Here is a 22,481-nt window from a genome sequence, read left to right on the forward strand (position 1 = left end):
TACGTCTAAAGGAATTTATTCCTGCACAAACTGTGAGTCAACTAAGCTGGCTCCTGCAGTCGTGTATGGGTATTTTGTAAACACCCCAAAACTGAAATTTAGTGTTGGATTTACTCTTTAAAAAAAATGTTGGGCAAAGCGCATCTCTGTGACAATGAAATACAGCCTTTCACTACCATGCTGATTTTTCACCTTCCTTTGTGTGAAATAAACAGAACAGCAATGAGAAAGCGACGTTGCAAGCACTGAAAGAAAACTTACACTGTATATGTTAGGTGCCTATAATTTGCTTAGTATCGTCTGAACTCTGCAGATTTAAAGCTGAGTTGACTAGAAGTCTGTGAAATTAGTTAGCATGTAATATACTGTTCTCGTTTAGCATTACTTTTCCGCACTGCCTGTGCTACCGACTTACGCTTTTCTATTATCTCAACATTATGTACCTTACTGTTACACATCCTCCTTCGAGACTCCAAAATCATCACACAGAAACACTCTTTTGTTTGTTATGTTGTGATGTAGTCCTAGTATAAGTCTGATTATATGTGGCAAGTGCCACGTGTATATCGAACCAGGATTCGAACGCAGACCGCTGCTTTTCGATCTAGTAATCCGCGAAATAGCTAGCGCACTGGCCGCGAAAGGAAGTTATCTTGATTTAAATCCAAGTCCAGCTCAGATTTCTACCATCCTACGTACATGAAACTCTGAATACGATCTGCATATAGTAAGAGTACCCATTCAAAAATGGATTTGTTTCATTTCTTTACTTTCCTGCAGTGGACATGGAGTTAAATTAATGCCTGTGTAGACTTGTTGCTATTTAGCAGATACGTATTTTTATCAAACAATTCGTGTGTTCCTGTGTACTTCATGTGGTACTTATCACAGAACCGAGTGAGTAGCGCAGTGGTCAGCAAACTGGACTCGCATTCGGGAAGACAACGATTCAAACGGCGTCCGCCCATCCTGATTTAGGTTTCCCGTGATTTCCCTAAATCGCTTCAGGCAAATGCCGGGATGGTTCGTTTGAAAGGGCACGCACGACTTCCTTGTCCATCCTTCCCTAATCCGATGGCACCGATGACCTCGCTATTTGGTGTCCTCCTACGAATCAACCAACCGGCTTAGCACGGATGTGTAGTGGGAATGTTACGGTTGTATTTAATATGTAGGTTTTCCAGGACGTATTTCGGTCGTGATATCTGTAGTGCATGTTATCATCTTTCACCAGTTGGTTAGCATCATAAGTAATTGCATTAGGATATACATATATCGCGTTTTACATGCTAAACAGAGCCGCCCGCGGTGGTCTCGCGGTTCTAGGCGCTCAGTCCGGAACCGCGCGACTGCTACGGTCACAGGTTTGAATCCTGCCTCGGGCATGGATGTGTGTGATGTCCTTAGGTTAGTTAGGTTTAAGTAGTTCTCAGTTCTAGGGGACCGATGACCGCAGATGTTAAGTCCCATAGTGCTCAGAGCCATTTGAACCATTTTTTCGGTAAACAGAAACTTTTCTTATTTTTACTAGACAAAGGTACTTATAGTGTTTCACTTTTCTCTGAAATATTGATTTAACTTTATTTCCATTCTTCATCATGTTACTTCATATTTGTGCCATGGAACAAATTGTCTTTTCAAATACTAGACAGAAATTGTCGTCTAGGTGTACACAAATTACGTCTGAAATGATGGCAGAGAATAAACATAGAGTATCACGATATTAATAAAACGATAGGAGGCTAAGTTACCCTCGTTCAGTCTTCGAGAAAATGATGAGTGTTTATCACCCATATTAATTTTATCCTAATTGGAATACAACGTATTTGTTCACAAATTCTCGACTGTCAAGGGCTAAAACGAGAAACGTTAATTTATAAGCTGTCTTATCGAAGAAAGTGATAAGCCGATGCAATAAATCAATGTGGAATTCGATACGTGCAGATCGCATACATATGTCTTTTAGAGCACAGACAGAGAGCTTTTCCCTAGCCTCCTACCGTTTGCTTGTTTCTGGGGGATGGTATCAAAATGATATGGCACTAGAGCATAAGTAAAAAAGCAGACTGATTATCTTGAAAGGTTTCGCGAGCTCTGTCTTTGCCAACATTGTTAGCAATGAGTTCACTCAACGGTAAATTGCCGTTCACGGTACACACCGTCAGCAAGAAAGTGTAACATAAGTTTCTATTTCAGCCTTAGTGCTGTTGTGATGAAACTAAATTATTCGTAACGCTGAATGATTATTTATATTTTACAACAGCAGTTTTCGTCACAGTTGTTTCAGATGGTCCAGATGGCTCTGAGCACTATGGGACTTAACATCTGAGGTCATCAGTCCCCTAGAACTTAGAACGACTCAAACCTAACTAACCTAAGGACATCACACACATCCATGCCCGAGGCAGGATTCGAACCTGCGTCCGTTGCGGTCGCGCGGTTCCAGACTGAAGCGCCTAGAACCGCTCGGTCACAACGTCTGGCCACAGTTGTTTCTAACATTTTGGGGACCCCAGAAAGCAGAGCCTACGTAAGGATGTGCGGCAGATACACTTAAACATTCAGTTCGCGTTTACCTTCCAAATAGATACCAAATAGACAAATTAACAAACTTAAGCACATCTACGAACTATTACTTTGATTGCCGAAAACATTTGTGGAATTTTTCAGTGCAAAAGGCCGGTTGTGACCAAGGTAACCAAAATTGTGCTAGTGAAGGGCATCACATGAAATTAATGTCATTATATTTTTTAGTTGTGTTCTGGTTCCCTGTAAAAAGCTAGATGCTGTAAGAAATAAAAAGCTCCCTCAAAAAGGCAAGAATGAAGACGTATTACCAGCGAGAAGGCGCAATGGACTTGTCACTACCCACGTATTTGATAGGAGCGGACTCCGCATTCCGATTTAGATATCCGAGGTTTGCCTTTAATCGGGAAAATGCCGATAGGTGGATGACAGTGGATAGTCTCCTGTCTACAGCTTTATATCTAGCTGGTACTCCATACCTAATAACCGCAATGTGGACGAGACTTTTCCTATCTACAGAATGCAGTCGGTCTCGGTCAGATACAGGAAGTATTTCCAGCACTGACTTTATGTGGTCGACATCGTTAACGTTTGAAACCCAGCCGAGGCCGAAATAAATGTCTTGGGGAAGAGAAAAAGGGGAGGAATCGTATGTGATCCGTCGAAGGAAACCTTCAGGCATTCGCTTCAGTGATCTGACCCGGATGACTTTAAAAACTTTTCAGTGTACAGTACTTTGCAAAATGTTAGTAATTCTGTAAATATTGCTCTCTTTACGTCAGGTTTTCGAACTAAGCTTCTGTAAAAGCTTTGATGACTCCTGGAGGAACGACCCAAACATGGAAGAAAAGAAAATGAATTCATATTTTGGACCACTGGTGTCGATGCTTCTTGTACTTCATTCTCATACTGTGATAAAATATTTATCTTTGAACTCCGATTCTCCTAGTTATAGTTAAGACAGTTCACTCGTAGTAGGGGAACAGCTATACGTGCAGATCTAGTATGTTCTGCAGGCTGGATGCTCACGAGCGTATGTCTGTAAGCACCCTGATAGGTGACACTGGTAGCTTGTGTGAAAGCCGGTACAAAAATGACGTTACGTATTACTGAAACGTTTACCTTCAAATGTACCACAGCGTACATTCCAAGGAGAACGAAAAAAGACATTACATCATCCCAAGTACTCGAGTAATTAGGAAAATAGTAAAATATAATTATTTGAACTTGTACCTAGAGGAAACCACAGTCGTTCTTCCGATTAAATACCTGCCGATGGAATAGAAAAGGAGAGAAAATGGTACTGATATATTAAGTGCCCTTATCGAAGCACTGTAGATTAGGCTGCGGAGAGCCTATATGTTTAGTTACTTCAGATTGATCGACCTCGGAATAAACTTGTAGAAATGTACTATCGCTACTAACATACTGAAACCCCCCCCCCCTCCCTACCCCCACTCCCCTCACACACACACACACACACACACACACACACACACACACACACACACACACACACACACACACTATTCTTAATCTGAACCGGGATTTAGATCATCAGCCACGAAAAAAGGCCGATGCTATAATAATGCAAGTGGATAGAGGGTGGAAATCTACGAACCACAGTTTTTCGGCGCTAAATTAAAATATCTTTCCAGTACGTAGTTGACTAAATAATATTCTTCGGGTGAAACAACAACAGACTGAAGGCTGCTACATAAATATCTTAGTAATACACTTGCCGTCTGCGATATCCAAAGTTTTCCTGTCAGGGAGAGAAATAACATGTAATTTTTGTCTTACGAGAACTGACTTCATGTATTCCATCATGAGTACTTCTCGCTTTTCAGGTTGGTGCCAACAAAACATTTGGCTTTCGGAAGAGAAAGATGATGATCGCAATTTCGCAAAAAGTTCTAACTGCAACGATAAACGCCTTTGTTTGAATGACTGATGTACAACTTACGTATCATATCTGTGACGCTCTCTGGACTGTTTTGCGACAGTACAAAACGAGCTGCCCTTCCTTGAATTTTCTGGGGATACTCCGTGAATCCTAGCTGGTGAGGGCTCAATGCCACGCAACACTTCAAGAAAGGACGGAGAACGGTAGTTTAGGCAGTCTCTTTACTGGATATGGTGCATCTGATAATAAAATGGAGTTTATGGTTCGCCTTTCTAACAGAATAATCTACGCGGTCGTTCTAATGAAAGAGACTATTGACGACACGGAATATCGCCGTAGTCTACAAACACACCTCAAAGATACAGGAACATTTAGGTCTATCAAGGATGCTTAAAATCCCTGAAAAAAATAATTTAGAGAATATAATGTAGTTGTGTAAATGTGTATATGCGTACTACAAAATAATGATGCAGAACTGACTGGAAAAACGTAACAGAAACATTAGAAGACGAAACACATAGATAAGGTGTTGTAGAAGACGTCTTGAAGCTGAGAAACAACCAGATTAGATTCGATAGGACCCAGGTCCTGACTGCTGCGAGCTATTGTTGTAACAGTCTATGTGGAGATAATTAAGCACGCAAGTAATTTCAGTCGAAAAGAGGAGGGTGTGAAGCTGAGTGGTCTCTGGATGAGGGTGAACGACGGTGAGAGGGTAGCAATAGTGGCCGACAGCAGCCGGCAAGAACCAATTCATCACGAATTTTGAAAACATGTGACACGCTTCTACGTAGCAGCGCAAGGAAACGACATGAATAGATACCGGACTAGTGTGTTAATTGGGCATTTATAAAAGCTACAACATCCGTCGAAGATTTCCTCCCTAGATAAAGAAAAAGCGTTTGGGTTCTAGAACAAATTCGTTTGTCCACGGAATAAGAGCCTGGAATGTTTTAACGGTTGACACTGGTAGGAGCTTGCTTCAGAGGGGAGAAACGTGCCCCGAAAAAAAGAGAAGGTGTTATTTATCAATGTGGTTCCCGTCCTCATTCTGACGAGTGACTAAGAAAAGGAAGTGACGGTTCGGACGGGAGCCCGAGCGGCCGGCGTCGCCGTCCGCCATGCTAGCAGCGCGCGTCGGCGTCGCCGGACGCGGAGGGACGGCGAGGGGAGAGCGAGGCCACGCCCACCGCGGCGCTGGGCCCGCCTCCGCGTCCGCCCCCGCCACAAAAAGCGCGGGCAGCGCGCGCAGGGCCGGCGGCCGGCCGCCAGTTGTTTACTCGCCAGCCCAGCGAGATGATGAAGAGCGAGGACGCTCCGGCGCCCGCCGCCGACGCGCACGAGCCTCCGCCGCCGCCGCAGCCGCAGCCGCAGCACCACGCGTCCGTGCTGCAGCAGACCATCAACATCCAGCAGCACCTGCACCACCTGCACCTGCACCAGCACCACAGCGTCATCCTCAGCGGCGCCGGCGCCGGCGCGCTCCCGGAGCTCGACCACCACGCCGCGCTCACCTCGCACCACCACCAGCAGCAGCTGCAGCAGCAGCAGCAGCAGGCGCACCACCTGCAGCAGCAGTTGCACGTCGAGGCTCTGCAGCAGCAGCAACAGCAGCAGCAACAACAGCAGCAGCAACAACAGCAACAACAACAACAACAGCAACAACAGCAGCAGCAACAGCAGCAACAGCCGCAGACGCAGCAGCAGCAGACGCAGGACAAGGAGCAACAGCCGCCGGCGAAGAAGGGCAACCCCGGAGTGCGGCGGCAGGAGAAGCCGCCCTACTCGTACATCGCGCTGATCGTGATGGCCATCCAGAGCTCGCCCGCCAAACGGCTCACCCTGAGCGAGATCTACAGCTTCCTGCAGCAGCGCTTCCCCTTCTTCCGCGGAGCGTACCAGGGCTGGAAGAACTCGGTGCGCCACAACCTGTCGCTGAACGAGTGCTTCATCAAGCTTCCCAAGGGGCTGGGCCGGCAGGGCAAGGGCCACTACTGGACCATCGACCCCGCGTCCGAGTTCATGTTCGAGGAGGGCTCGTTCCGGCGGCGGCCGCGCGGCTTCCGGCGCAAGTGCCAGGCGCTGAAGCCGTCGGCGGCGGCGGTGGCGGTGGCGGCGCAGTACCACCACCAGCACGGTCACGCGCACCCGCACCACGCAGCCGCCGCCGCCGCCGCCGCAGCCGCCGCCGCCGGCTTCTTCTCGCCCGCCGCCGCCGCCTCGCACTACGACGCCGCCGCCGCCGCCGCCGCCGCGCCCGACTACCACGCGGCCGCGTGCGCCTACCCCCAGCACTACGGCTACGAGTACGCGGGCGGCGGCGCGGCCGGCGGCGGCGTGCTCACCTACCAGCAGCAGCAGCAGCAGCAGCACCAGCAGCAGCAGCAGCAGCAGCACCAGCAGCAGCAGGCGTGCTCGGACCGCGAGGTGGCGGCCGCGTGGGCCATGCAGGGCGGCGTGTTCGCCACGAGCGACGGCAACGCCTACATGAAGCCGCCGCCGCTCAGCCCGCTGCCCGACCACCAGCCGCTGACGCCGCCCGCGCCCGGGCCCTCGCCGCACGACCCCTACGCCTCCTACCAGTACGCGCTGCAGGCCGCCGAGCACGGTAAGGGCTGCCGGGCGGGAACTGCCAGACTCAAACAATTATCTGCCCAAGTCACGGTTTCATTTCGTCCCACGACACCTTTAGAGAACGCACATCTGATCCTAAGAGGCACACAGTGGTAAGCAAGTCTACTTCGTCTTCTTTAAGTAGCCAGTTTAATTATCTGCGTCGTTCACTTTTTTTCTTTCTCTACGATGCGTTTTCACTCCTAGACTCATCAAATGTTCAAATGTGTGTGAATTCCGAAGGGACCAAACTGCTGAGGTCATCGGTCGCTAAGACTCACATCCTGCATGCATTCACTTGCAAGTTTGCATCGTTTCCTGGATATATCCAGCTGTCCGCCTTTCGTTTACAAGTTTGTTGTTATTTGCTCCTTCTTAACACCGTATGACACTGACGTCATTCATATGTCTACACATACAGGGTATTAGAATCAAGAGTTCCTTAGTTTAGGAAGTGGCACTTTGCAACAAAACAAAATAAAATTGTCCAATAAACATGGCCTCTAAAATCCACACCTTAACAACTAGAAACCCTTCATCTTGCTACTTCAAGCTCTATGTTATTACGGAACGACCTACATAAATCAGTAAACACATGAGGACTATTCCATGATACAACATGCGATAAACAGCTACTACCGTAAACCGTATTCACACTCCTGGGTGATACAGTTCTTGCTTGATAGAGTACCAGCCCATTTCCTCTGAAATGTCTGAGAACATCTCACACAATCATTTAATGGCCAATGGATAGGTCGGGAAGTCCAGTACGCTGGCCAGCTCGCTCCTCGATCTTTAAAAAAAATGGTTCAAATGGCTCTGAGCATTATGGGACTCAACTTCTGCGGTCATTAGTCCCCTAGAACTTAGAACTACTTAAACCTAACTAACCTAAGGACATCACAAACATCCATGCCCGAGGCCGGATTCGAACCTGCGACCGTAGCGGTCGCGCGGTTCCAGACTGCAGCGCCTAGAACCGCACGGCCACTTCGGCCGGCTCCTCGATCTTAATCCCACGGTTATTTGGTTTTGGGGACACAAGAAATCTTTGGTGTCTGCAAGTCACCACAGGTACGCGTCATCTGTGCCTGCCAGCGCTTCTGCGACGAACCTGAGGGTTCTCAGAGTGTTCGTGACATCGCAATCATTCTGTACGAAGCATGCGGCACTGTGAATTGACTGCATGCTGAGCATCTCCTCTGGATATAACTCACAAATGCAGGTGGTACGTAATAGCAAGGAATAATGTGTTTATGGCATTATGTAAGCCCTTCTGTAATAGCAAAGAGCTTGTAGTAGAAGAGATGTGTTTCGCACTAGTGAAGATGAATTTGTGCTTAAGGTATGCACTTTAGAGCCTTTACTCAACATTTCTTGGTTTCGTCCACCTGTTGTCTCTCAAATTATGGAATATTTTTTAACATCATCCACACCGCGTCACAAAATTATAGTCTGTAGCAGACAGTGCTATACATACAACTGTCACCAGTCCCCTTTCCTATTCCAGACGCAAGTGGAAAGCGGGAAGATCGATTGTTGGTGCCCGCCGTTTGATCTATTATCTTCATAATTTTATCTCCGTTATCTTTTCCTGTAATATACGTACGAGGAACCAATATTTCAGTTGACTCCTATAGGAACGTACGCTATCGCAGTTTTAATATTAAACCACTCCATTCTGCTCAACGCCTCTTCTCTGCGTCTGCCACTGAAGTTGGATACGTGCTCTCGTAGCATGTTCGTGTTTACTTATCGAACTTCTGATGGAACACGCTTCTCGTCTTTTTCTCTGTTGTGTTCCCTCTATCAGTCCAGTCTGGTACAGGGCCCAGATTGGCTAGTAATATATAAGCAACAGCAAAAATACTTAAATAATCTTCCAGCAAGAGCAAGCCTGTAGGCTGTTCTATTTACAGATTTGTTACTCTGAATGTCGACAAACTAGGTACATTCCAGAAATCGTATAGTTGCTCAAACATAATGCTTTACAACCTTGATTGGCAATGCAAACAGGTAATGCCCTTTGACTAGCAAGACATTATATTTCTGTACTTCTATGATCTCTAGAGAATATTTATTTTGAGTTTTATGTTTCGATATTCACTTGCAGAAATGTGAGTATACAACGATCTGCAATGTGATTCGTGCTGGAATATGTTGTAAATAATTTTGTTATCGTTTTCTGTATCGATTCTGTGCTGTACTATGATAACCAGTGAATCGTAACAAGTGATTTGTAGCAACGTGAAAAGTAAGACAAACTATTGGTGACAGCTAGAAGAAGATCTAGAAGAAGAAAGTTTATCTTTTGGTGCTTACCCCTACCTTACCGTTACCACTCCCACAACGTTACTTCGCCCCATTCATACTGGTGTATCATCTACACAGTATTTGTCAAGACTAAGGGCCAAAATTATGCAGACGCTACTGAATATTTATTTATTTAGATAATCGCTTTCGGCCCAATCGATGATCATCCCCAGTCCAAAACTAATATTGCAAAACGACATTTATGCAACAATTCGCGAATTAACTCCGGAACATGCGATATTGTCAGGAATGTTACGCGGTTATCCACGTGACAACATGAGCATATGTCAGCGTCTTCATATAAATTAAGAAATATCTTCATGATATGTTAAAATTTTTACGAAAACGATGGTGTTCTCTAATAAACTTAGGATGCTTGATGTGGCTTTCATTCCGAAACCGTGTAAATAAATTGTTCATCACTGAAGATGGCCGGGGGTAGATAGTAATCTACGCGGCCAGCTGTATACAGCAAACAAAAACACAACAGTGTCACGCTCGAAGCTCAGACTGATTTATACATCGCACTTTTGTGGGAGCCTTCCATTGATTTCCCATACAATCACACATATTTGCTCTTGTTGCTGTCTACAGTCGGAGACTGGTTTGATTTAGCTTTCCTGTGCAGACGTCCTTATTCCAGCAGAACTACAAGGGGAAATCAAATGAAAACGAGACAGGTGGTAACAAAGAAATTAAACTCTTTATTATTTCAAAAGTAATCCCCATAACTGTTAATCAATTTATCTCGCTGTGAGGCAAAGTGGCCAGTGCATTCATGAAAACTTGTTTTCTGTTGCCTACGGAACCATGATCGTACCCACGTGGGCACCTCTTTATCCGAAGCAAATCGACAGCCACGAGGGACGGTAAGAAGTATGTGTAAGGGCTTCCCCGCCAAACTTCTGCAGCGTACTCGAAGCAATCTTGGCAACATGTGGGCGGGTCTTACAGTCATTTGAACGTGTTTATTGCATTCATCCCTTGATCACGCCCTACAATTTTTACCACCCCCCCCCCCCCACCCATATTTTCTTCCATTAGTAAACTGACGATTCCTTCATGCCCCAGGATTTGTCCTACGAACTGATCCCTTCTTTTAGTTAAGTTGTGCCACCTTCTTTTTTCTACACCAGCCCGATTCTGTACTTTCTCATTAATTATCCCACCCACCCACCAAATATTCCGTATTCTTCTATAACACTACTTTTCAAATGTTTCTATTCTCGTCTTGCTGAAATTGCTTCTCGTCCACGCTTTACTTCCGTACAGACATCTTCGGAAAGGTCCTCCTAACACTTAAATTTAGATGAGATGTTAAAAAATATCTCTTTCCCACAAATGGTTTTCTCGCTATTGCCGCGCTGCACTTTATGAGTACATCATCTCTGCTTCGACTATTCTCAGTTATTTTGTAGCCCAGTTAGCAAAACTGATCGACTGCTTTTGGTGTCTCATTTCCTAATCTAATTTCCTCAGCATCACCTGATATAACTTCACAACATCCCATTATATTTAATTAACTTTTGTTGATATACATCTTATATTCTCTTTTGAAGAAACTATCCATCTTGATCAACTGTTCTTGCAATCCTTTGCCGCCTCAGACAGAATTACAATGTCATTGGCAAATCGCAAATTTTTTGTTGCTACATTCTCCTTGTCTTCTTTTACAGCTTGCTTAGTGTATGCATTGAATAACATCTGGAACAAGCTTCAATTTCATTTCACTCCCTTCTCAGCTACTGATTACCTATCATACCACTCATATCTTGTAACTGCAATCATATCTCGTAACAACTCATGTGCGTTAATGTCACATATTATGTTCACATAATTTTAGTATTTTATTTATGTTATTACTTTTTTAATTTTTAACCTATAATGAAGGTATTTTCCAGTTAGGTGAGATCGCTGACAGGTGCACAAGTTGTCACGTGGTTGGACATATAACTTTCCTTGTACGTTCTCGTAGTTCTCTATTGCATCCTCGCCATTTAGGGCAAAATGCACTTTGCAACACTCATTAGTTTACACCCAACCGAAATTAATTATCAAAACTTTAAAAAAAAACTACAAACTCAGGTTGTTTTTCACTTTACTATCAGGGACCACGGTTTTATAAAGACGCCATGTATTCAGTTGTGAGTATTCAGAGATGAGAGACCTGCAGTTGTAAATGAGTATTTCAGGTGTTACGAGGTCTCCAGTGGACTTGAATCACGTGTTTGTAAACTGATGTGTGTACGTTTCTGCATCGACGCTGGCGCAGCTACCTTGAGAAACAATAAACAGTGGACTGTGACGTGTGTCCAGTGTGCATTTTTTCCGAGGGATTCCACGCTGTCGTTCATGTATGAAATCGCGAAAAAAACCACAGCAGAACCGGTTGACAGGTTCGTGGCTGCCTGTCTCATTGTGCTACAAACACCAGGGACATATGAAATTACATGGCAGAAATGTGTGCCCAGTTGTATTCATGCACCCATCACTTTAAGCAGTTTCTATGATTTAAATTTTTGCTTTAAAGTATAAGTTGGTCCATCTTAACGTTTTCACTTTAGCATGTCCATCTTAACGTTTTCACTTTAGCATCCTCTACAACCCGTAATTTTGACGCTGTAGGTATAGCACACTCTTTGTTTCATCTTTACTCAGGTGTGCTGTAGATTATTATCTATCCTTGGCGTCAGTGTGTCTTAAACTCACCGTATGTGGAAGAAGAGAGACCGAGTGTGAAGTGTATTCTGTGGATACTGTATGTCTCATGTGTACTTCAGCACTGGCTATCACTGTCAGCACATTGGTTAACCAACGACAATTGTTGTAAATAGGAGTCGCCATATGTCCTCCCCGCTCTTTCAATACACAGACGCGAAACATTGTAAGCGCATTGTTTTCTTAATGTTTGTTACGGTTATAGGAAAATAGTTAACCTTCGACTTGGATTCCTGTTAGCGTCCTCTGTACGTTCCACAACCTTACGTGGGAAATTAGAAATACCAAGTTTATTTACTGAGAAAATGTATTACTTTTCAACCGGTGTACAAGTTCCACATTTGGCGAGCTACCATGAACATGATCGATGAAACTCGAATATGAGTAACTAACGACTGTGCTTTTACACTTAGAGTGGAATATTTATTTAATTAGCCGTATTTTGCAACTAAATTTTGTTGCTTTCATTACCAAAACATGTCTCACTGGCAATGGGAGGCATCTTTAGAGAGTTTTTAATAATCAAGAGAAGTGAATACTCTAATTTTCAGCAAATATTTTCATTTTTACGTCAGTTCGGGAGCTGTAGCAGTTAATAGCGGTAAATGAGTTCGGTCTGTTTACTTTTAAGCTATTTTGTGCGAATTACTGTTATTAATATCCTGTTGCTTTGACTTACTCTACCAGAGACTGTTTCGTTAGTGATTGTTTCTGTGGAAGAGGCCAGCACTATTCCGCTAGATATACGCCGCAAACGTGTGACAGCTCACCTGTTTTCGTGTTTGTTAAAATATTCCTTTGGGTTTTGTAGAGCCTCTTGCTGTTGTCCTAAAGTCTTTTCTGATGGTGTTCGTTACATTTATGGTGATGTGTAATTGTTGCTTGGAGAACGTTGAACATTTTATAGTGTGCCCACTTAATTGCAAGTTGGTTTACGGACATTTAAACACACACACTGTTGTTGCTTGATATGAGTGTGGAACTGACAGTAAGTACTTAGTGATTGCATCTGTCTTTCTGACATTTGACTTGCCAAATTAGCAGTCACGAGAAAAATGATGTCGGTTATTTTATGTATATTAGACACTATAATTTTTCATTTTAAGTTTTTACCAATATACACATCTGATTCTTTTTAAGGTTCCGTATCAAATATGTCTCCCCTTCCTCATTATTCACCGGTATTGTGGTATTGTTGACGTTCGAAGTTGCAGCCGGTCTTGTACAGAAAATTATACGAACTATTCGTTTGTACGTCATTTGACAGTATTCAGAAACCCAGTCCTTTTTTTTTTTAATATGTCACAATACACTCTGTTGCGATAGCTCTAGTCGTCTTCATTTCATGTTTATATCATCAGCAAAGGGAATTATTTTGCTTCTATGAATATAAGAGTCGAGACCATTATCATAAGTAATACAGAAATAGTAATGGACCCAGTACCAAGCATTGCGGCACGCCGGGGGTTATCTGCTCCAATAGGAAGAGCATTCGTTGTCATACCTAACGGAAGCTGATGCAATATAACGAACTATCAATAATGTAATGTGCTACTAACTACACCCCCATGCAAAAAAAAAAAAAAATTAAGTTCCATCATAAAGATAATGTGTTGTGCGAGGTTCAGTGCCTCAGACAGATCACAAGGTGCACCAGGAGGAAAGTTGTTCGAAGTTGTCGGATATCATTAGGAGAAAACATCACCCAAAATACGCTCTGTATACAATCGTTAGCGAGACAACGCTGTCTGGAACACTGCGTCTTCGTTAAGCGGTACCTTCAGTATCTGTTTGGACTTACAACAGAGTGGAACTACTGCACATTCCGTAGCGGTTATATACGAGCTGTATTTCAGTAAAACACATTTTTGGTATCAGACCAATAGTGGCGGTAAAAATGGAAATGAGCGTATGGCATCGTTGGCCGGGAGGCCCCTGTTCGGGGAAGTTCGGCGGCCAAGTGCAAGTCTTATTTCATTCGACGCCACATTGGCCGACTTGCGCGCCCGTGATGGGGATGAGATGACGATGAGGACAACACGACACCCAGTCCCTGAGCGGAGAAAATCTCTAAGCCAGCCGGGAATCGAACACGGGCCCGCTTGCATGGGAGGCGTGCACGTCACCACGCAACTGAGCAGTCGGACAATAGTGATGGTATTCTTGCTTTACTACCAAAGTTGCTCGCCTGTTCTCCACTAGAATACTTATACACTATGGCATAATTTAAAGAGTGATGTTCGAAGTGCAGTATCTATAACGAACATAAAAATGCGTTGAAGATAGCAGAGCAGTTCTTTAACACGTACTATGAGGTAGAAAATGACAAGAAAACACAAGGTACGATCTGTTAATTTACTGCTGTATGTACTGAAAGTTTCTCTAACACTTTTAAAAAGCTGTATCTAGGAAAGTGCTGAGATTAGAACGTACAGTTATGAGATTTTTGTGTTTCAAACCGTTCATATAATCATCTGCTAAAGTATGTGGACTCCCAGTTGTATTAACTTGTACACATATTTTTCTTGTTACGCTATATCCACGTGAACTGCAGACAAAACGTCATAGTGCTTTTGCAGGAAGTAAAAAGGTACACCACCATCTAAAGTATCATGATCGGTGTGGCACTGCAAAGGTCAGACCACTCTCCTTCAGTCTTAAACAAGAATGTCTCAACTTTACGAAGCGTCTAACATAATTTCAACCGATAGTTTGCTCCTCCAAACCAACGTCAGTTATAAATACAGCAGCATAATTAGACAGCAGACATAACCTACTGACCACTCGGATTACATTTTTTTATACACCAGTGGTTCACAAAATGTCCAGGTGGAACATAAGTTCTTCTGGAAGGGGAGCGGCCGATAGGACTGGTGGCCATGATGGGTGTCATGTGCTTCCGAAAACCGAAATTCTTTCCTACCGTGTGATAAATGGGTTTCTTCGTCAAAACTTGACTTTTTTGTTACAATCGACTCCTTAGAGTTCCTTCCCAACAATGAACCAGTAACGATATTGTACATGTAAGGCCACGTGAAGTAAATAGCAGCTATATAATTAAAAAAAATTAAAACTACATCTGTCTTTATAACCGCTGCTAATGGTTTCACCTGCCACTTTTACGAAATATTTATGTCTGCACACACTGTTAATAAGAGCATAATGTACAAAAAAACAGCATTTGCAAAATTTTAGAGTGTTCAGAGGTATGCAAAAAGAATCTTTTTTTTATGCGCTAAAGATTCGACAGCTGCGCCGTTTTCTTCCTCTATGTCCTTCTTCTGCAAGTGATGTTCAGAGACGGTATTCAAACTGCCAGGTGATGAATGTTGTTTTGGAGATGTTGCTGAAAATTCGTTAACGATAATGCGCAACTGGCATTTGCGTGCTAATGAATGTATAACAACCTCTAAACAGCTAGTTGTTTCAAGAATAATGGCTGCAGCTTCAACCAAACTGGCACTCGGCTCTTCTGGAGGACCAGTTGGCGTCTCGTGCACAAAATGGTCCCTATGGCCCCCCTCCCCCAACAGTACACCCATGGAAGTGACATCAGGAAAACATGGTGGCCACGGTACAGGCGCTATATCTTCAATCTGACTACTGGGGAAAACATAATATAAATGTTCTCTGATTTCAACGCTGAAATGTAGTGTGACTCAGTCGCGCTTGAATAAAAGACGTTGCCTGACAGATAGAGGGACGTTCACCAATATTCCCGTAGTACTTCAAGGAGAAATATGCGGTAATTTCCTCTACCGAGTGTCTGAGGCAGAGATTACGGCCCATTCAGAAGGTCGTTAACAATACTAGCCTATACATTTATGATAAATCATTGTTGATGGTGGAGCACACGAAGTGCATTAGGATTTTCCAGCTCCTACAGACAAGGCTGTTGAATATTACTTCCCTCGTGGAGGCAACTTTGTCAGTAAACAAAATGCACATTTAGAAGTCAGGGATGATTACAAATTGGTATCTAATACCATTGGCAGAATCCCACCCACTGCCGAAAGTCATCAGCTCACACGTCATGTGCGGTAGCGTTCTCGCTTCCCACGCCCGGGTTCCCGGTTTCGATTCCCGACGGGGTCAAGGAGTTTCTCTGCCTCGTGATAACTGGGTGTTGTGTGATGTCCTTAGGTTAGTTAGGTTTAAGTAGTTCTAATTTCTAGGGGACTGAGGACCTAAGATGTTAAGTCCCATAGTGCTCAGAGCCATTTGAACCATTTTTCACACGTCATGCATCTTCTGACACTTGACTGGGTGCATGTCCGTCTCGTGCAGGACGTTCCACACATTGAATTTGGAGATATTTAGTACACTGGCTTTTAATCATGTGCGGTGCTGGGGTTGTCCTCAGTTCTTCAAACTCAGCAGTTTGCATACAACGAGTTCTACCAGTTTCCAGTCCCTCGGGTTTAAGGAATTCTTTTTCACGAACACGGCCATCAAGTCTTTAGAATGTGACATGATTTGGCAACTCCTCCCTGAAAACCAAACTGCATACGTACGCCTTGCTGTTCGGGTACTGCATGATTGATAGGCACGTCAACTAACTCAATAACAGTGCAAGCAGCCATCAAGAATCTGTGAACGCCACTAGAAACTCCCATGTAAACACAACATAAGACGAACAGTAATAATGTAATGATTTATTAGGGACGTGGATACTGCTAGCAGCAACGAAGCAACGAGAACTTACCCTTCCTAGCAGTAAGATGTAGTTGTGTTGCAAATCAGATTCCAATGTCAGCGTGTTGCATACGCAGCAGGGAAAACAATTGTGAATGCTGCGTCAAACCCTTCAAGAACCGCAAGGGGGAAAAAGCGATGCACCTGTGATATTTGTGTCATATAAAAAAAAAAACTGTTGCTTTTTTATTTCCTTTAATAACTCTACATTTTTGTAACATATTTTTTTTTCATACACTGTATATCATTAGCAAACGAACATACGAAATCTGATCAAATAGTTCACATCTAAAGCAAATGTATGAGTCAACACATGTCGAATGTTGCTTTGCAACTCTGTGTAGTTGCTAACACTGTCTGTAGCTATGAAATTGCTTTAACCCTTTCAGACCTTCTAGCTACAGTTGTGACATTAACTTGTACTGTGTCTTCGCTGCAACACAAATATTCTTTCCCATGGAAAGGTACACATTTGTGAACGTTCAACCTTTCCATCACGTGAAAGTGTTGCCAACTGTTGGGCATCACTATGAAAATATCAACAAGTCAGTGTAGCAGTGCGCTGCAGCTCGTGACCACTAGAATACACCGATGTGGTTGGTTCAGTACATTCCACTGTGTAATTTAATCTTGTTATTGTCATTTTGCATGGTAATTATTGAATGCTCATTTTACCATTTATTAAAATAGGGAAAACTTCATAATTAGTTATTTTAATCTATAAAACGAAGTCAAGTGTGCAAAGTATTTTTTCTGAAAACGGGTACATATTTTTGTACAGATCTTTACCTAATATCATTTTAAAAAATCACCTAAGAGCATTACTGCATAAATAAAAATTTTCCTTCCTCCAGGAAAAATTCAGGTCTGAAAGGGTTAAAAAAGAGAGAGGATACCACTGTCAGAAATGCTGCATATAATTGCAGCATTTAAAGAGACAATCGAAAAATAAATAATTCCACTGTGGATGTATTTACATCTACATCTACACATACACATATACTCCACAAGTGACTAAAAGGTACCTGATGAAGGATAGTTCATTCCATCTTTAGTTACATACTGGTTTACTGTAGTCACGTATTGAGTGAGTGGAAAGTAACAATCTGTATGCTTCCGTGCACACCTTAATCTCTCTTATCTTACTCACATGATTCGTTCGTGACATATACGGTGTGTCTTTCCGGTGCTCTAATTTTGCACGAAAGGTTTCAGGAAGATCAACACTATTTTGCTTACATACGTTGTATACCAACCTGCTACGAACTTGTCGCCGCGTCTGTGAATCCAGTTATCTCCTCGGTGAGCCCTTCTTGTAAACGCTCCTAGTAACAGGTGGAACTGATCAGATTCACGTCTTGTTGACGGTTTCTAGTCCCTGAATTGTTCCCTCAAACCTCTCATCCATATTCCTTCCCTACTGCTGAATTCACGTCTTCGTACCATTTTATAGTATTATTTTTGTAGTGTTGTATCTCTATATATGGATTACGAGAAAGGCATTCGAGCATACCAGTACTCTGCTAACCAAATGCTATCGAGTTATTCCTCTCTTGGTTGTTGTTTCAACTGAAGACGGACTAATACTCCAAACCCGTTATGGTAAAATTGTGTTACCTTAAGTGACTACTAGTTGTATTTATGCAATGAACTAAAAGGAATTTATTTTTCAATTTTCTATGATGTCGATGTATTACTAACAAATTTAATTATTATTTTGCAAATTAGGAGAAAAACTAATGATAAAATGAACGCAGTATGTAAATCATCTCTTAGAGTAATCTGATTCAAACAAACTAATGTTTTATATTTCCTCAAGAGGGCCGCATTCGAATTCCCTGCCAAGCCTAATCTTGCCTGGCGTTCCTGATAATATCGGTGTCCACGGAACTCTAACCTTTCGCGTTCTGTTTCTCATGACATAGTTTCTTGTGGTATTTTCTCTGCACGTATGAACACAAAGCTGAGATAATAGTGATAAGGCACTTACCTTTCTCTGCGCCGGTAGCAGAGTGGACAGCACGACAGAATGTCAATCCTAAGGACCCGGGTTCGATTCCCGACTGCGTCGAAGATTGTCTCCATTCAGGGGCTGGGTGTTGTGTTGTCCCTATCACCATTATTTCATCCCCATCGACGTGGAAGTGTTCCACAATAAAAACAGGTCAGCCTTCAAAACTAACCCATCGAAGTTTAGTAAGTTACTGTCAACGACTCATGTGCACATGCTAAACATAGCCTGTAAGTAAAATTCTGTCGCACATTTGTGTGAAGGAAATATTGACTTTAGAAGTACTCGGTATTATCTGCGATTTAACAAGTGCAGTTAATAAGTATCAACAAAATCTGAATATGTGGCACATCACTGTCCTGTCACATGAGGACAAAAATAAAATAAAATTGATAAAAAGAAACAGGTTATAAAATGGTTATGTTCCAACATCTTCAGTTTTATTAAAGAGCTTATACGTCAGTAATATATTTCCTTGTTTTTCTTTGGCTTTTAGGGTTTCTTTAATTGGCGTTTGACTGATATACTCTTTTGCTGACTACGAACGTAGCCTGTTTAAGTAACAAAACATTTTTGTATCGAAGTTTAACGCCAGATGTAGAATTTGAGGTTGCTTTTCGGAGAACGGTTAAAAAATCCGTAGCAAATTTCGAGAAGCGAATGATAATATCTGCTTCAAATAGTTAAGGTATACCCCCCTAATCAGCCGAAGGAAGAGAGGAGCTGTCATTTTGAAGTACTCTTTCAGTATTTTCCATCGGAATGTAATAAAACTATAGTTGAAGAGGTGTTGGAAGGCGAGAATAGCAGAGGCGTGTGTGTAAGACAAACCTTTGGCCACATGGGATGCAGCCGTTATGCTGCGATGACTAAGACATCTGGCAAGTTTTAGAACTTCAGTGTTAAGGTTGATGACCAGAATGACACTGTGCCAGTATCTGATAACAACATGTCAGATCGTAAAATAATCTTATCATTTTGTTTTTAATAACTGAGTTTTTTAGTAGACCAGATTCACATACAGGAATACATTTAACTGTATTACTTGCTTTTGTTGAAGTTGTCATCTACGATCCAAAAATGACAAACTGAAATGCGGCCAGCCGGAGATTTTTTCTTTTTTTTTAGGAGTCAGTCTTTGAACGACCTACTATCCCTTCAACGCTACTCAAATGGGTGAGTCATCTGTGAATCTAGTTAATCAATTATTTACAAAACACATTTCCTTAAATAAAAAAAACGTAAATCTGTAGTGCTGTGTTTCGCATAAATAATTGTTGTCTGTACCCGTAACCGACGTCCGCTTACTTCTGTAAAACGAATCTGTTAACCGAACTGTAAAGTTTTCAATTTCAGTTTTCCGCAAGCTATCTGAAAGTCATTACACTAATATTCCACTGACAATGCTACCGCCAGGAACGTGTCTTTCGTCTGAGTTAATTCTAAACACGGACTCATCCCGAGTTAACTTAATATGCACAGTTAAAGATATCACTCACCTAATTCCGACATTGTACAGCTATCGTACTTGCGATCCTGAGTCTACGATGGAACGCAACGCTCTTTTCTAATGGTTTTGACAATAACTGAACGCTTGCTTTCCCCACGTCTGTGTAACACTGAGATTTTTCACTTTTAACAATAATTTCTTCGCACATCACATTATTTCATGAATAATTAGACAATTTAAAAATGATACGAAGTGATGTGCTGTACAATCTTACCTTCGTGACGTAACTTTATCTCCTCCCATGAAATTGCCAAATTCTTTTGTTATGCATTTGATGCCGATCATTAATCACTTCCCTAACCGTTTAAACTGCTGTGTTTATCTCCAGCAACGTTACATATGTGATCAGACATACCACTACTTTCGTTTAGCCGATGCTTATTGGATGGCCATATCCTATTCACAGTAGAATGTTGTCCTTAACGGAGTTAGATCGCTTTTCTTAGGATAAACATCCATACTGAATCACACGGACGCATTAAACGTGGTACTCCACTTAGCGCAATATTTCATTTCGTAAATGGAATTGCCGGAAGGCACCAAACTAGCTTTCCATGTGGAGAACTGTCGGACCCTTATATATCCACAGGGAGAACGTTGCGAGAGAACTCATTCGGATCCCTGAACAAGGAGTAAAGCGCAATTTATGATTTTTTTTCTGGTGTCACAATACCAGCTGCACTCCTTATAGCGTTTACCAAGATATCTAAACTGTAGATTAAGATTTGGCGCCTACTCTGCTGGAACATTTGTACAGAGGGAGAAAATATCTCTTGCACTACATCACATCTCGAGCAGCCACTAAGAAGTCAGGCATCGCCTGATAAGACAGTTCATACTGAATAAATGAGCCAACGTGGAATCCTAACGACGGATTTATTGCCAAGATTTAGGTTCATAGCCAGGAAAATGCGGCACAGTGAACGGCAGGGACACTCCAGGAGAGGAATACACTCTTCTTCGCAAGTGGGTTCCTTGAGTGACAAGCGGATATGCTCAAGGAGGTTCGGGATTAGAATCACTCACCTCATGTTCAGTTATGGCTACTTAACTAAAACACCGCCGTAACATCAGTCTCCCTCCGTCTCTGTTGTATGAACGTGTGGAGAAGCGATGAGTGAATGGCGGAGTGTGACTTCCCGTCGATACTCAGGCAATTAGAGACAGGACATAAGCTGAAATTGACAACAATTGGGAGGCTAGGATATTTGCAATGACATTGTGGAATGAATCTTCTAAGCATTCACTATAAGCAGTTTTGGGAAACCAAATAAATGAATGAGGTTGACCCATCCGTATAGACACGCGCGCGCCAGCTCGCCATTTCCAGGATTCAGGGGAGGCGCGCTGGCCCCCAGATCGAATCAGCCCAACGGATTAACGACAAGGCTCGGTGTGCCGGCCAGCCTGGGTGTGGTTTTCCGGCGGTTTCCCACATCCTGCTACGTGAATACCGGGCTGGTACCCACGCCATGCTGACTTATACGATTTGCAAACATTTATAAAACTTTCGCACACTTTCAAGTGGGCGAGCGCTAGACGCAGACTGTCGGGCTACACAAATTCCGTCCCGGTAGAGAAGGGGTGCCGACAGGAACGGGATCCGGCCACCCTCTACCACTAACATTGCTAAATCCGAAAATTAACAGGGGGACCCTGTTCAGATACGGGGAAAATACATGAAAAAGAAGAAGAAAAGAAACAAGTACATCAGGTTACCTGAATGACATTGAATCTCGCTTTTCTTGAATTGTAGATCAACTTGTATGTGTGCAAACTTTATCATATAACGTATGCCTCAATATAGCTGACCCAGTAAAAGACATAGAAATAAAGATGTACAAAGAAAGAAAGGAGAAAAACAACAGCAACCCTCTGCATTCTTAGCAATGATACGCAAAATGCGTACGTTGGGCCCTGAATACTTGTAAAATTATGTCAGTGATGGTTAATTCTCCTCGAATTGACAGAACGTAAAAAAAAGACGTATAGTTGGAGGTTTCTTCATCCTTGTGTGTTAACAGTCTTCTGACTGGTTTGATACACCCACCAACTGTTTCACGTGCTAACGTCTTCATCCCAATTTAGCTGTCGTCCATTCACTTCCACAAAAAGCCATGTTCTAGTATACTCTCAGAATTGCCTCTCTCAAATAAAGGCCTTTGTTTGATAGTAGTAGGTTTCTTCAG

At 42.9% G+C, this 22,481-nt stretch overlaps 1 protein-coding gene across 2 annotated transcripts in view; it reads left to right on the plus strand.

Moving 5' to 3' along the window:
- The first annotated feature begins 5,553 nt into the window (after nucleotides 1–5,553).
- The window catches only part of LOC126266911 (forkhead box protein F1-like), a 231,691-nt gene continuing 214,763 nt past the window's right edge, over nucleotides 5,554–22,481 (plus strand). The window contains exon 1 of one of the 2 annotated variants that reach the window (XM_049971590.1): nucleotides 5,554–7,040. In XM_049971590.1, the coding sequence (XP_049827547.1) occupies nucleotides 5,729–7,040 (1,312 nt within the window). In that variant the 5' untranslated portion in view covers nucleotides 5,554–5,728. The remainder of the gene's footprint in view (nucleotides 7,041–22,481) is intronic. The other variant, XM_049971591.1, reaches the window with a different exon arrangement.

Source organism: Schistocerca gregaria, chromosome 4 (assembly GCF_023897955.1).
Source record: "Schistocerca gregaria isolate iqSchGreg1 chromosome 4, iqSchGreg1.2, whole genome shotgun sequence".
In the NCBI taxonomy this organism is placed as follows: domain Eukaryota; kingdom Metazoa; phylum Arthropoda; class Insecta; order Orthoptera; family Acrididae; genus Schistocerca; species Schistocerca gregaria.